This window comes from Phacochoerus africanus, chromosome 3 (genome assembly GCF_016906955.1).
Source record: "Phacochoerus africanus isolate WHEZ1 chromosome 3, ROS_Pafr_v1, whole genome shotgun sequence".
NCBI lineage: Eukaryota > Metazoa > Chordata > Mammalia > Artiodactyla > Suidae > Phacochoerus > Phacochoerus africanus.
In genome coordinates, this window is record NC_062546.1 from 48368362 (window position 1) to 48381700 (window position 13339).

The window sequence follows — 13339 nt, forward strand, 5'->3', positions numbered from 1 at the left end:
ATACATGAGTCCCTCTGGGAAATCTTGATGGGCTGGCAAGGTCATCCACACAAGCGAATCTTAATATCAAAATACTCATTTGAGGTATGAGCATTTCATTTATCTTCTCCATCATGATCTCACAATGTGGTGACACAGAGACAGAAATCATCATCTTAGCACCGTAACAGTACATCGTTAACAAACGTCTATATCTACGAACAATTTATACCATCATCTCTTACAATTGCATAGGTGACACAATGTCTTTACCCAATGCCAATCACCTCTCAGGTCTAAGTTTTGTTTGCTGATTACAAGGTAGGCTTTTAAGCTGATTGATAGCATATGCATATACATATAGATATACAGACATATAGATATCAGTTTTGACATTCAACTAGATTCCGTTGTGGTCACCACAAATGTTACTCTGAACTTCCCTTCAGCAAGTCTGAGAATCCCTTCTCTTTCTGGATACTTACTGCTCTCTGTGTTTTCACATTTTCAGCCGGAGACAGTCTCTCCTTGAGAAGATGAAGCTCATTGGTTAACTTCTTAAGGCTTTCCTCCAGCATCAGGCTTTCCTCCAGCATCAGACTTTCCTCTTCCCTTTCGTCTGGAAGGTTCTTCAGGATATCCTGAAACCGTTCTTGGCTATCCATTACCATCTTCTCTTTGCTCTCGATTTTGTTTCTCACATCATCCAGCTGTTGTCGCAGCAACAGGTTTTCACTCTCTAGTTGGGCTAATCTCTCCTCCAAGCACTCCTGCTTGCCCATGTATTTCCTCACTTTGCCTTGTTCACGTCGACACGGGTCTTCACTTTCCTTCTTCTGACACTGTGCTTGGCTCAGTTCTCTCTGTACCTGTTCTAACACCAAAGACTTTTCTCTGAGAGCATCTCTCGTGTGATGCATCTCAATGTCTAGGCTACTGAATTTACGTTGGGTTTCAGACAATTGCTGCAAAAGTAGCTCATTGTGATCTTTCAGGTTAGACATCTCCAAATTCATTTTGTCCTGTAAGCATAGCCACTCACCTCTTGCTCTCTGAAAGGTGAGTTCCAGGTCTCTTTTTGATGTCTGACTTTGCTGATGGTCATTCATGGCAGTAGTCAGCTTGGAACAATATAATGCAACATCTGTTTCCAGGCTTTCTGTCTTTTGTTCTTCCTTCTTCAGTTTAGACTTCAGCCTTGTATTCTCAGCTGTCAGATCATGAAGCTGTCCACTGTATGTCTGTGTCAATTTTTCCTCATTAAGTTTTATTGTCTTTTGAAGCTCATCATTCTTTTGTTTTACAATGTCAATGTCCTCTAAATATTTCTTTTCCTTTTCCTGGTTCTCATTTTTTATTGTGTCTATTTCTCGTTTTAATGTGGCAATTTCATCCTGCATCATGAGATTTTCATGCGACAGATTCGTTGCTTTTTCGTGACGATCAGAAACCTAAGTAAAAGCAAAGGAGATTTTTAGCCTGTACTCAATAAACTGACCCATGCTTTCCTCTGAAATAAAACACTAGTCTATGTGTTTATTCAATGAGATGACTGCAGTGAGTGGAAACCCAACTGGACAGAAATAAAGCTTGGATACATCTCTCAGACTTTCCACAAGCAGGAATCCCCTGAAGTTCAAAAATTGAATGGAAGACAATCACTCCATGAAAGGAAAAAGGAAACCGCAAGCAGCAGCTCAGGATTAGAGAAGCCTTCTCTGAATTAGACAAAGCCCAGAAGGCTTACAATAAAAGATGAACAAATCTGACTATACTTAAGAATGGCTTCTGATATCTAACTTGTAGAGCCACCCCACAGAAAGAGCCTTTTCTCTGTACATGCTTTGAACAGACCAAATTTCCTAAGGTGTTTTCTTCCAGAGAATAGTTCATAAATATTTAAACTTCCTGGGAGTTCCCGTCGTGGCGCAGTGGTTAACGAATCCGACTAGGAACCATGAGGTTGCGGGTTCGGTCCCTGCCCTTGCTCAGTGGGTTAACGATCTGGCGTTGCCGTGAGCTGTGGTGTAGGTTGCAGACGCGGCTCGGATCCTGCGTTGCTGTGGCTCTGGCATAGGCCAGTGGCTACAGCTCCGATTCGACCCTAGCCTGGGAACCTCCCTATGCCGTGGGAGCGGCCCAAAGAAATAGCAAAAAGACAAAAAAAAAAAAATTTAAACTTCCTAACATGTTTTACAGTCAGTTAAAAGAATTACACCTACTGATAACTGACAAAGCTGGCCACTGTACTAATCAATTCCCTCTAAAGGACATTTCTAGGATGAAGAGATTAAAAACATAAGCAAGGTCTTCTGTTTCTACTATGAATCCGCTTACACGAAACCAACCACAAGTACTTCTGGAGTATGATACATAGAAACCCAAAATAAGCTTGAGGTTTCACTCTTGGTGAATACACTAATGGTAAATCAGGTCAAATGCATAGAGCTCTTCTTAGAAAATCATGAGAGTATTTGCTGCTGCAATAACTTTTATTTCCTCTTATTAATGTGAGAATATTAATCAGTGGGAAATAGGTGGGACATTCGATTGAACTCTTTTACTAAAAATAAGATACTTCTCCATAAATTATAACTAAGCATATACTGTGGCATATCTATCACTATTCTCAAAAGTTCCTTGCACTGAAATAGGATACCACATGGAGCAAAGTGGTAAGTTTCTCACAAGGAGAAGGATGACATCCAACATAGGGTCTCTGAACTGGCCCTCTGCTTCCTCCCTGTCATCAGTGGAAGTGATGATGTCCCGGTTAATCTATCAAGGAAGTAAAATCACTGGCGAAACCAAGAATATCTATTATGACTACTAGTAGTTTGCAATTATGGAGAGTTCATCAATTCCTATGGAAAATATTAAAGGCCTCTCCTTGGATGAGGCGGTCATAAATGTCACGACATGACTGCTGCAGACAATGGATCTGAATTCAAAGGGTTACTTTAGGAGTTCCCGCTATGTCTCAGTGGGTTACGAATCAGACTCAAGTAGCAGCTCAAGTCACTGTGGAGGTACAAGCATTGATCCCCAGCCAGGGGCATTGAGTTCAAGAATTTTGTGCTGCTGCAGTTGCAGTGCAAACTCAATCCCTGGCCCAGAAACTTTCATGTGCCTTGGGTGCAGCCATAAAAGTTACCAAAAAAAGTTACTTTACCCAAAGGGCCAGAAATGCCACCTGCCCCCACAGATGTACTTACATAGGCTCTAAAAATCCTCTCTAGCATCTGGAATACATAGTGTTGGTCCTCAGAATATATACATATACAAACACACACACACACACACACACACACACACACACACACACACACACACGTCTTCTACAACCTGCAGACACATTTCACTAGGTTTTTGGTCTCATACCTTCTAAAAGAAGTCAGAAGCTTAAGAGAAGAAATTGAAGGAAGAATATGTTGAATGGAAGTGGCCTTCCTTTAAGCACAAAGATATTTATTCCAAATGAACAGTTCATCTTTTAATTTAAATGATAGCTAAATTAATCACAGAGCAAAAATACAGGCAGGTAAGGTATGGAGAAAGAAAATTCCTCTACAAAACATATAACTTGTTCCATCACAGTCTAAAGGCACTGTATGTTAATTTAGCCTGTATTTTCACATAAAACACCCTCAAAATTGGAGTTCCCTGTTGGCTCAGCAGGTTAAAGATCCAGGGTTGCCACTGCTGTGCCTCAGGTCACAGCTGCTGTGCCTCAGGTCACAGCTGCTGTGCCTCAGGTCACAGCTGCTGTGCCTCAGGTCACAGCTGCTGTGCCTCAGGGTCACAGCTGCTGTGCCTCAGGTCACAGCTGCTGTGCTCAGGTCACAGCTGCTGTGCCTCAGGTCACAGCTGCTGTGCCTCAGGTCACAGCTGCTGTGCCTCAGGTCACAGCTGCTGTGCCTCAGGTCACAGCTGCTGTGCCTCAGGTCACAGCTGCTGTGCTCAGGTCACAGCTGCTGTGCCTCAGGTCACAGCTGCTGTGCCTCAGGTCACAGCTGCTGTGCCTCAGGTCACAGCTGCTGTGCCTCAGGTCACAGCTGCTGTGCCTCAGGTCACAGCTGCTGTGCCTCAGGTCACAGCTGCTGTGCCTCAGGTCACAGCTGCTGTGCCTCAGGTCACAGCTGCTGTGCCTCAGGTCACAGCTGCTGTGCCTCAGGTCACAGCTGCTGTGCAGGTTCAATCCCTGACCCAGAATGCTGTAGGCAGGGCCCAAACAGAGCCAAATGAATGAACAAAAAGCCAAAATGAGTCCATGGATTTGAAATAAGAGTATTACTTTGTTGGAGTTCCCACTGTGACTCAGTGGGATCGGCAGCATCTCTGCAGGGCCAGGACACAAGTTTGGTCCCTGGCAAGTGCAGCTTGGGTTTGCATGGGAACTCTATTTGCTGCTGGGTGGCAAAAAAACAAAACAAAACAAAACAAAACCAAAAAAAAAAACCCAAAAGACAAAAAACAACAACAGAGAATATCACTTTGCTGAATGGACCAAAAATGCCAATCATTATATTCATGATTTAGCTCCTTTTACCTAGCATTCCTCCATTCATAAAATACATACAGAGCATCTATTAGAAGCCAAGAATTGCACAAAGTTAATAATTTAATCTGTAAATATCATAGTTCATATTTCAGAGGAGAAAACCTTTTATTGGTTTTAAACCTAAATGACACATATTAAATCAAAGGGATAGGATAAATGACATGGGTGAAATAGTGTTTGAAATATAAAGTTTCACCAAAGATTAACTTACCTGGGTCAGCCTATTTCTCACAGTCTGCACTTCCAGTTCTAGTATTCTGAGAGTGAGTTCAAGTTGGTCTCTCAATTCAACATCTTTCCTGTGTTCCTCCTCTTCTTCTCTTAATCGCTCTGTAATGTCTTCATATAACATATCTGTTTTTCTTCTTTGCTCTTCTTCTTTTTGTAAGGACGATCTGTAGTTAAACATGCTTACCTTAGAATTTCTTTTGTTAAAAAAAGTTCATTTTATGATCTGGTTCTTCAGTAGTTGATTTACTATTATAAGGAAATGTCTCTGTTCTCCAACTTTTCTTGCATTTCTAGGTCTCATTTCTTCAATTTTTAAATTATTTATTTTTTAGTATTGTTATTTTTTGTGTTTTTAGGGCTGTACCTGCAGCATATGGAGATTGCCAGGCTAGGGGTGGAATCGGAGCTGTAGCCACCAGTCTACACCACAGCCACAGCCACACCAGATCTGAGCCATGTCTGCGACCTACACCACAGCTCATGGCCACACTGGATCCTTAACCCACTGAGCAAGGCCAGGGATCAGATTTAAACTGCATCCTCATGTATGCTAGTCAGATGCGTTTCCACTGAACCACAGTGGGAACTCCTAAATTTACTCTAGTTGATTTACAATGTTCTATTTCTCCTTACAGCAAAGTAACCCAGTCATACATATATGTACAGTCTGTTCTCATATTATCTTCCATCATGTTCTATCACAAGTGATTGGATATATTCCCTGTGCTACACAGCAGGTAGGTCTCCTATTTGTAATTTGTCACATCAGCCTCTGTGTATTTATATCACAGAGATATAAATACTTAAAAGAAAGCAATGAGGGAGTTCCTTGGTGGCTCAGCAGAAATGAATCTGACTGGTATCCATGAGGACGCAGGTTTGATCCTTGGGTTCAGTCAGTGGGTTAAGGACCCAGTGCTGCTGTGAGCTGTGGTGTAGGTTGCAGACACGAGTCAGATCTGGCATTGCTATGGCTATGGTGTAGGCTGGCGGCTACAGCTCTGATTCCACCCCTAGCCTGGGAACCTCCATATGCTGTGAGTGTGGCCCTAAAAAGACACACACACACACACACACACACACACACACACACGCGCGCGCGCGCGCAAAAGATACCAATGAAAGAAAAACATTCTGCTACTTAGTAAGTTTTAATCCAGTGTAACTAGTGAATTGTGTAGGAAAGAAATTTTGAAATTATTCAGGAAAATTAGAGGTGAAAACTAAACTTATGTCCCACACAGTCATAACGACGCTCCATTAGAATGGATGATTTTGTTACTAATTAAAAGGGGAAGCTGTTGTTTAGAAATAAGTTTATAAGTTCACTAGAAATGGTAGTGCAGCTTCCTGAACTATTATATGTACCCCCAAATGATTTAGAGTGCAAGATAACCTCTGTGGATATTTTTGCATCTACAAGTCTATACATCTACAGTGCGTAATATCATCTGTAGATGTCTTTTACAGAACATCTATCTGGAAAATACTAGAATCAAACCAGGTGAAGGAGTCTAATATCTATTGTCCTACAATTTTGTTTTTCTGTTTTTGGCCACACTTGTAGCATACAGAAGTTGCTGGACAAGGGATCAAATTTAAGCCGCAGCTCTGACATACATCACCACTCTCACCACCACAGAGACAATGCCAGATCATAATCCTGCTGTGCTACAGCAGGAACTACCTCCCCTGCACTTTATATTTATTTCTTTTGCAACACTGTCAACTTATCCTGTTAAACACTATTTAGTAAATCATTTTAAAATCAGCCCTCCCCCCAACAAGACAGGATACATTTTAATTAAACAATAAAGAAAAAAATGCGCTTTCAGCATAGACCACAGAAGCAATTTTATCTACATATGAGAAAGATGTTGAATAAGCAAATCAATAATCACTTTCCATTTTACGTTTTATTCTATCCACACGTGCTAAGAAGAAAACTGAAAAATATTTTTAAAAATTTCTGTCTTGAGAAAAAGAGCCATTTCATATGTCTGTGAGTGGGAATGTAAAGTAATAGAATCTTCTCTGAGAAAAATTCAGAAAAATGGATTGAGGAGTCCCCACTGTGGCACATGGGGTGGAGGACCTGGCTTGTTTCCATGTCACTGCCAGTTTGATCCCTGGCCCCAGAACATACATCTGCCAAGAGTACAACCAGGAAAGGAAAAAACAAGCAAACAAAAAGCAGAATTCTGGATTGTAGACTTTTCTTTCAAGTTCTTAGACTTTATCCAAATCATAAAATATTAAAGAATTTATAGAAAAGATGTTCCTTGTATCATTAATATTAATACAGAAAAAGAAAAATGACCAAAATTCAATCTGTTAACTAAGGAATGTGGTATCTATAAGATGGATGTTGGTATGGTCATGAAAATGATTATGTGCAATCACATTATGTTATTATGTGCAATTCCTGATTTATCTTCAGGAAATCACAGTCCACAATACTAATGAGGATTTCCCCCTCTAAAATCCTAGAAGGTAAGATAGCACTTATAAAACAACTCTTCTATAACTACATCATGAAAACAGTTCAAATGTCTTTAAATAGTAAAACCAAGATGCTCAGTACCTCAAGCTGCAGAGCTCTCCTTGCCACTCTGCCATTTGATGCTCTAACTGGGACTTCACTTCTTTTGTTTCTGATAGCTCCTTTTGTAGGCCACTGATCGTACTTTCCATGTTTTTAACTTTTGCTTTAAGGAGTTCACCTCGGTTGTTTTCAAGTTCTAGCGGTCTTTTGTGTGCAAGAACTGCACCTAAGCTAACAGAACCTGCATTCGGGAGAAAAGAAAAACAGAAATAAAACGCATGAGCAATTCTTGTGGATAAAGGGTGGGGTGCTTTGTACATTCACTCATCCATAACATGAGACAATACATATTGGATATCTATAATGTGGAAGCATGCGAATAAGCTCTGCAGATAAAACACACAAGACCCCTGGCTCTTGTTCAGCTTCAAGTCTAGTGGAAGAGAGAGACAAACAAAGAAAGACTCAGAGAGGTACGATAAGACAAGAGAGGTCCATGATCAATAACGTAACTGGATGTAGACTGGGTCCAGGGAAGATTCCCCAAGGAGGAAATGACCACACTGAGAAATGAAGGCTGAGCTGGAAGCACGGAGCAAAGAAGGAAGAAGAACACTGGTAAACAGTGCACAGCCTGTGCCCACGTCCTCCTGCCATCTGCTTCTCGCCAAGACAGAGGAACATGTGCAAGATTCCCTTCCTACCTGAAACAAGCAAAAGGAACACAAACAGAATACATAACAGATGCTTTTCCAGACCAAGGGCTTCAGGCAAGGAAGGACAATGTTCCCTGAAAACACACGAGGTTAGCCTGAAGCAACACCCCAGCTCACTGCCTTGAGAGACTGTCCAGGCCCCAACACAGGCAGAAGGAGCTGACCTGGAGGCCACCAGGCTCCCTGAGTTGACGTGATGACACTGAGAGTCTGGTGGAACCAAAGCAGACGGAGAGCACAGGTCAGAACATGAGAAGAGGGAGTTCCCCAGTGGTGCAGTGGGTTAAGGATCCCGTGTTCTCACTGTAGTGACTTTGGTTGCTGTGGATGTGTGGGTTTGATCCCTGGCCTGGGAACTCCCATATGCCACCAGCAGGGCCAAAAACAAATGAATTAAAAAAATAAATAACTGAATTTTCATAAAACCCATGAAGCAAAAATTGAGAGAACTGCACAGAAAAACAAATACACAATTATATTCTGAGATGGCACTAGCCCTCCCTCAATAAACTGACAGAATGGACAGGCTGCAAAGCAGCAGGGATATGATAGACCTGAACACCAATATTCTTCTCGAGTAGCCAGAGAACACTTACCAGAAAAGACTATATTCTGGGTCATAAAATACAGCTTAATAAAAGGAGCAAGCCAAAAAGATCTAAGTCATACCGAGTATGTTCCCTGATGACAAAGCAATGAAACTGGAAATGAAGAATGACAATACCTCTGGAAAACACTCAAATATTTGGAATCTAAATAACCCTTGAGTCAAAGGAGCAATGAGAAGAGGAATTAGAACGCATTTTGAATGGAACTGAAAGTGAAAACACGTTATCCTACAATCGATGGGATGCTGCTTACATCCAGGGAAATTTATAGCACTGGATGTCTGTTTCAGAAAAGAAGAAAGGTCTCAAATCAGTGACCTTGGCTTGCTCCATAAGAAACTAGCAAAAGAGCACATTAAACTCCAAGAAATCACAAGAAAGGAAAAAAGAAACATCAAAGGCAAAACTCAATGAGAAAGAGGACAAATAACACAATGTGGAAAACTCAGTGAAACCAAATGTTTCCAGGGGATCCCTACGAGGGACAGACCTCTAGCCAGGCCGGTAAGGAAACAACGAGAGAAAGGACAAATTACCAGTTTCCAAAAGGAGTAACGTGATATTGCTACAGTGTCTACCCATACTAACAGGATGACAGAGTAATATCATAAACCTTAGGGCAACAAATTGGACAACTCAGATGAGATGGGTAAGTTCCTTGAAAGAGAAAAATTACCAAAGCGCAATGCAGAAAGAACAAGTAAGCCAAATAGCCCTCTATCTGAAAAAGGAACGAGAGCCCCAGGGAAAGTTTACCTTCCCACAAAGGAAAATTCTAGGCCCAGATGGCTACACTGGTGAAATCTACCAAATGCTTTTGGGAGAAATAATACCAATTCCACACAAATTCTCCTCAAACAAGGAAGATACCTCACAGTGCTCCACTCATTCTGTGAAATTAGCATTATCCTCAAACCAGAACCAGTAAACGGTATCCAAGAAAGCTATGTCACGAAAACGGGGGTAAAAATTCTAAACAGGACATCAGCCAATTAAAGCCAAAAATACCTTCAAGGGATAATTCATCCAAATGGGGTCTATCCCAAGAATGCAGAACGCAGGGCTGTTTTGCTCTTTCAAAATCAACTTAGGTCAATGCCCATATTAACAAACTAAAAAGAAACATCATAACGATCCTGTCGGTAGATAAAAAGATGCTCTTGACAAAACTCCACATCGTCCTGAGAAAACCTGCCAGCACACCAGGAATACAAGGGAACTTCTCCGAGATGATGGAGACCTATGATTAAACCCACAGCCAACACTGTATCTAATGAGGAGAAACGGAATGCTCCTCCCGGAATACAGGGACTAAGACAGGAACAGCTTCTTCTGCTCCTCTTCAGCACAATACTAGAGGTTCCAGCCAGTGCCATGGTCAAAGTCAAGCAACAGAAGGCATCGGAGGGGCAATGAAGAAGTGAAACTGGCTGCGAATCAGCAGGCAGCATGGTTTCCTAATAGGAGTTAGCGAACTCCACCTTGTGGGTCAGGCTGCTTGCTTTGGTGAAGTTCTCCCAAAACACAGACACTTCCATAAATGTCTGTGCTGTCTGTGGCTACCCTCACAGCACAACTTCATGGGCTGGTTAGCTGGACAGAGAAGGTGCTGGCTGGCTGCAAGTCTTGAAGATGAACTGTCTTTAGTAAGAGAGTAGTTCAGGAATGAAGAAGCTTCCCAACCTTTGGTCACACCGAAAATCTGAGCGAATCGACCAAAAATCCACAAGACCTACTAAATGAGCTTGGTAAGGTTGGAAGACACAGAATCAGTATACCAAATCCAACCGTATTTCCATCATCAGAATAAACCCTCAGAAATTAAAATTTAAAATATACTAGTTACAACTGCCCTGAAAAAGAAGAAATACAGGTAACCACATAAAAGATGGAGACATCGATACACTGAAAACTCCAAAATATTATGGAGAAATTCAAGGAAGATCTGCAGGAATGGAGAAATTGTCTTTCTCCAAGGCTTGAAAACTCACTATTGTTAAGAAGTCAATTCTCCCCCAAAGAAATCGGTAGATGCAACATGATCCAGAACTCATTTGCAGAAGACTAGCAGATTTTTCTTAAAGAAAGAGACAAGCTGATTCTAAAGTTCACGTGGAAAGAAGGGTCTAAAATGGGTACAAGAGGAAGCCAGAGGATTGATTGTGGCCTTTAACCACACAGCAAAGAGAAGCAGCAGCTGGACTGTAAGCAAGGAGCAAACATGACAAGACCTAATTTTCTAAAAAAAAATACCTAATAACGGTGGTTACCGTGAACACCAAAGTTCCAGGAGGGGGAAATGCAGGGCAGCAAGTCCTGAGGTTACGTCAGCATTCTCGGAGGCCAGTGATCAACTGACCTTGGGTGAAGGCACAGGTGAGAAGCCAAGTCAACAGAAAAACACAGTGAGTGGGAATTATTACTGCCCTTTGGCTGAGAGCATGTAATAACTCATTACACTTTCATAGAAATCTTTTGTCTCACACTTGAACAGCACAGTAACATGTCCATGCTCCGTGTGCAGTACTGGACAGGTTGTGTGTATATTAGAACGCTCTACACAAAAAGGCTGTCAGTTTGTACAACGGTTCTACCTTTACACTCCAGGCCAGGTTGTTCAATTAGCAACACAGAAGTCTTAGACTCGGAGGAAAGCAACTCACGATCCTCAGAAGCTGTTTCAGGTATCAGAGTTAAGTCATCAAGGTCATCCACAGAATTAACTTGCCCTGGGACCTACAAATAAATAATCATTTTTTCACAATGCCCAACAAATATTTATGAGAACATACTAAGTGTACAGAGTTGATAAATATCCATCTTTTATGAAACAAAAACATAGATATTTCTTCAAAGAAATGATTGCTATGAAAAGGATAAATTTATTAATGTGTTTTTATAACTTTTTTTTTTTCATAGCCACAGCAGGGTATGTGGAAGATCCCTGGCTAGGGGTCAAATGGGAGCTGCAGCTGGCAGGCCTATGCCATGGCCATTGCAACGTGTGTTCCCAGGCACATCCACAACCTATGCTGCAGCTTGTGGCAACATCAGAATGTGAACCCATTGAGCGAGACCAGGGATTGAACCTGCATCCCCACAGAGACAGCACTGGGGCTTAAACCCAGTGAGCTGCAAAGGGAACTCCTAAACTATTTTTTCAAAGCAAATGTCACTACAACAAAACTAGATTTTCTATTTCTCTTTTTCTTTTCTTTTCTTTTTTTTTAAATCTTGCCCACAGCATGGGGAAGGGAAGTTCCTGGGCCAGGGATCAAACCCATGCCACAGCAGCAACCCAAGGTGCAGTTGTGACAAACCTGGGCCCTTAACCTGCTGCAACAAAAGGAACTCCTCTACTTTTCCACTGTACCTTTTCCCCCTTTTCTTTCTTTCTTGTTCATTCATTTGATCTTTCTTTCTCTCTTTCTCTCTCTTTCTCTTTCTTTCTTTCTTTCTTTCTTTCTTTCTTTCTTTCTTTCTTTCTTTCTTTCTTTCTTTCTTTTTCTTTTCTTTCTTTTCTTTCTTTCTTTCTTTCTCTCTTCTCTCTCTCTCTCTCTCTCTCTCTCTTTCTTTCCTTCCTCCTTCCTTCCTTCCTTCCTTCCTTCCTTCTCTCTCTAGCTGCACAAACACCTGGAAGTTCCCAGGCCAGGGATCAAATCTGAGCCAAAGTTGTGACCTATATCACAGCTGCATCAGTGACAGATTCTTAAGCCACTGTACCACAGAGGAACTCCCTCCACTATACCTATTTTAAAGTATTTTTTACTACAGGATATTTTTTATAATGAAGTTTTTACAATACCTTGTTCTTTTCATTAGGTATTTTCTTTGCATGCCTGAAAAAACAAACCATTCATTTCAGCAAACATCAAATACTTAACATACAAAAATAACTAAATTCCTTGTTTTTATATAAATTCTTTGCATTGGCAATTGAGATTCTATAAAAGGGATGCTTCAATACATAGAATCATATTAAAGGATCAAGAAAACCCACCAATAATAATATTAACAAAAGCATTAAAGTTAGAGCAAATGAGCAAAGGAAAAGGAAAAGCATTAATAAGGTTACTTGCGTTATTTGACAGGAAGAAATCTATCAGGGGTTTTTGTTGTCATTTGCAGTAAAGAAGAGCTTTCATGGCACTACAACTATTCAGAAAGTATCACTTAAGTCCTTACATGAAAGAAACCCTTTTCAAAATAGCATGGTATTGGCTTTTTAAGGACTTACTACACAACTGTTGGTTATTATTCTAAGCACTTTACACGTCTAAATGGCATTTAATCCTCACAACAATTCTGGAAGTTAGGCAATGCATTAGGTGCTTTACACAGAGAGAAAATGAAGCACAGAAAGGCTAAGCAACTGGCTCAAACCCAGACAGCTGTTCAGTACCAGACCCAGAATTCAAACCCAGGGAATCTTCAACACTTGTGTGTCACAATATGCTGAGAAAGTCCTCTTTATTTTTAAGACATTTAAATAATATGATAGCAAATATATCCATATTATTGTTCCATGTCCAGCTATAATTGTCAATAATTTCTGAATCTTGCATGCCTTTTAAAAAATAAAGAGACTTCAGACCTAGCCAATATGAGAAATCAACTTTCAGCAAAGACTTGCTTTTTCTAAAGACATTCATCAACAGGCATTTAGTCACCCATTCAGCTGTTTACTCATGCATTTCAT

The 13339-nt window shown here is 40.9% G+C and overlaps 1 protein-coding gene across 1 annotated transcript in view; it reads right to left on the minus strand.

Moving 5' to 3' along the window:
• Nucleotides 1–407: 407 nt before the first annotated feature.
• LOC125121889 (putative ankyrin repeat domain-containing protein 20A2) overlaps nucleotides 408–13339 on the minus strand; it is a 65481-nt gene continuing 52549 nt past the window's right edge. Inside the window, exons 18-23 of the mRNA XM_047770200.1 lie at nucleotides 12446–12479; nucleotides 11235–11376; nucleotides 7356–7557; nucleotides 4752–4935; nucleotides 2668–2757; nucleotides 408–1430 (exon numbers count right to left, since the gene is read on the minus strand). Coding sequence (XP_047626156.1) covers nucleotides 408–1430; nucleotides 2668–2757; nucleotides 4752–4935; nucleotides 7356–7557; nucleotides 11235–11376; nucleotides 12446–12479 — 1675 coding nt within the window. The remainder of the gene's footprint in view (nucleotides 1431–2667; nucleotides 2758–4751; nucleotides 4936–7355; nucleotides 7558–11234; nucleotides 11377–12445; nucleotides 12480–13339) is intronic.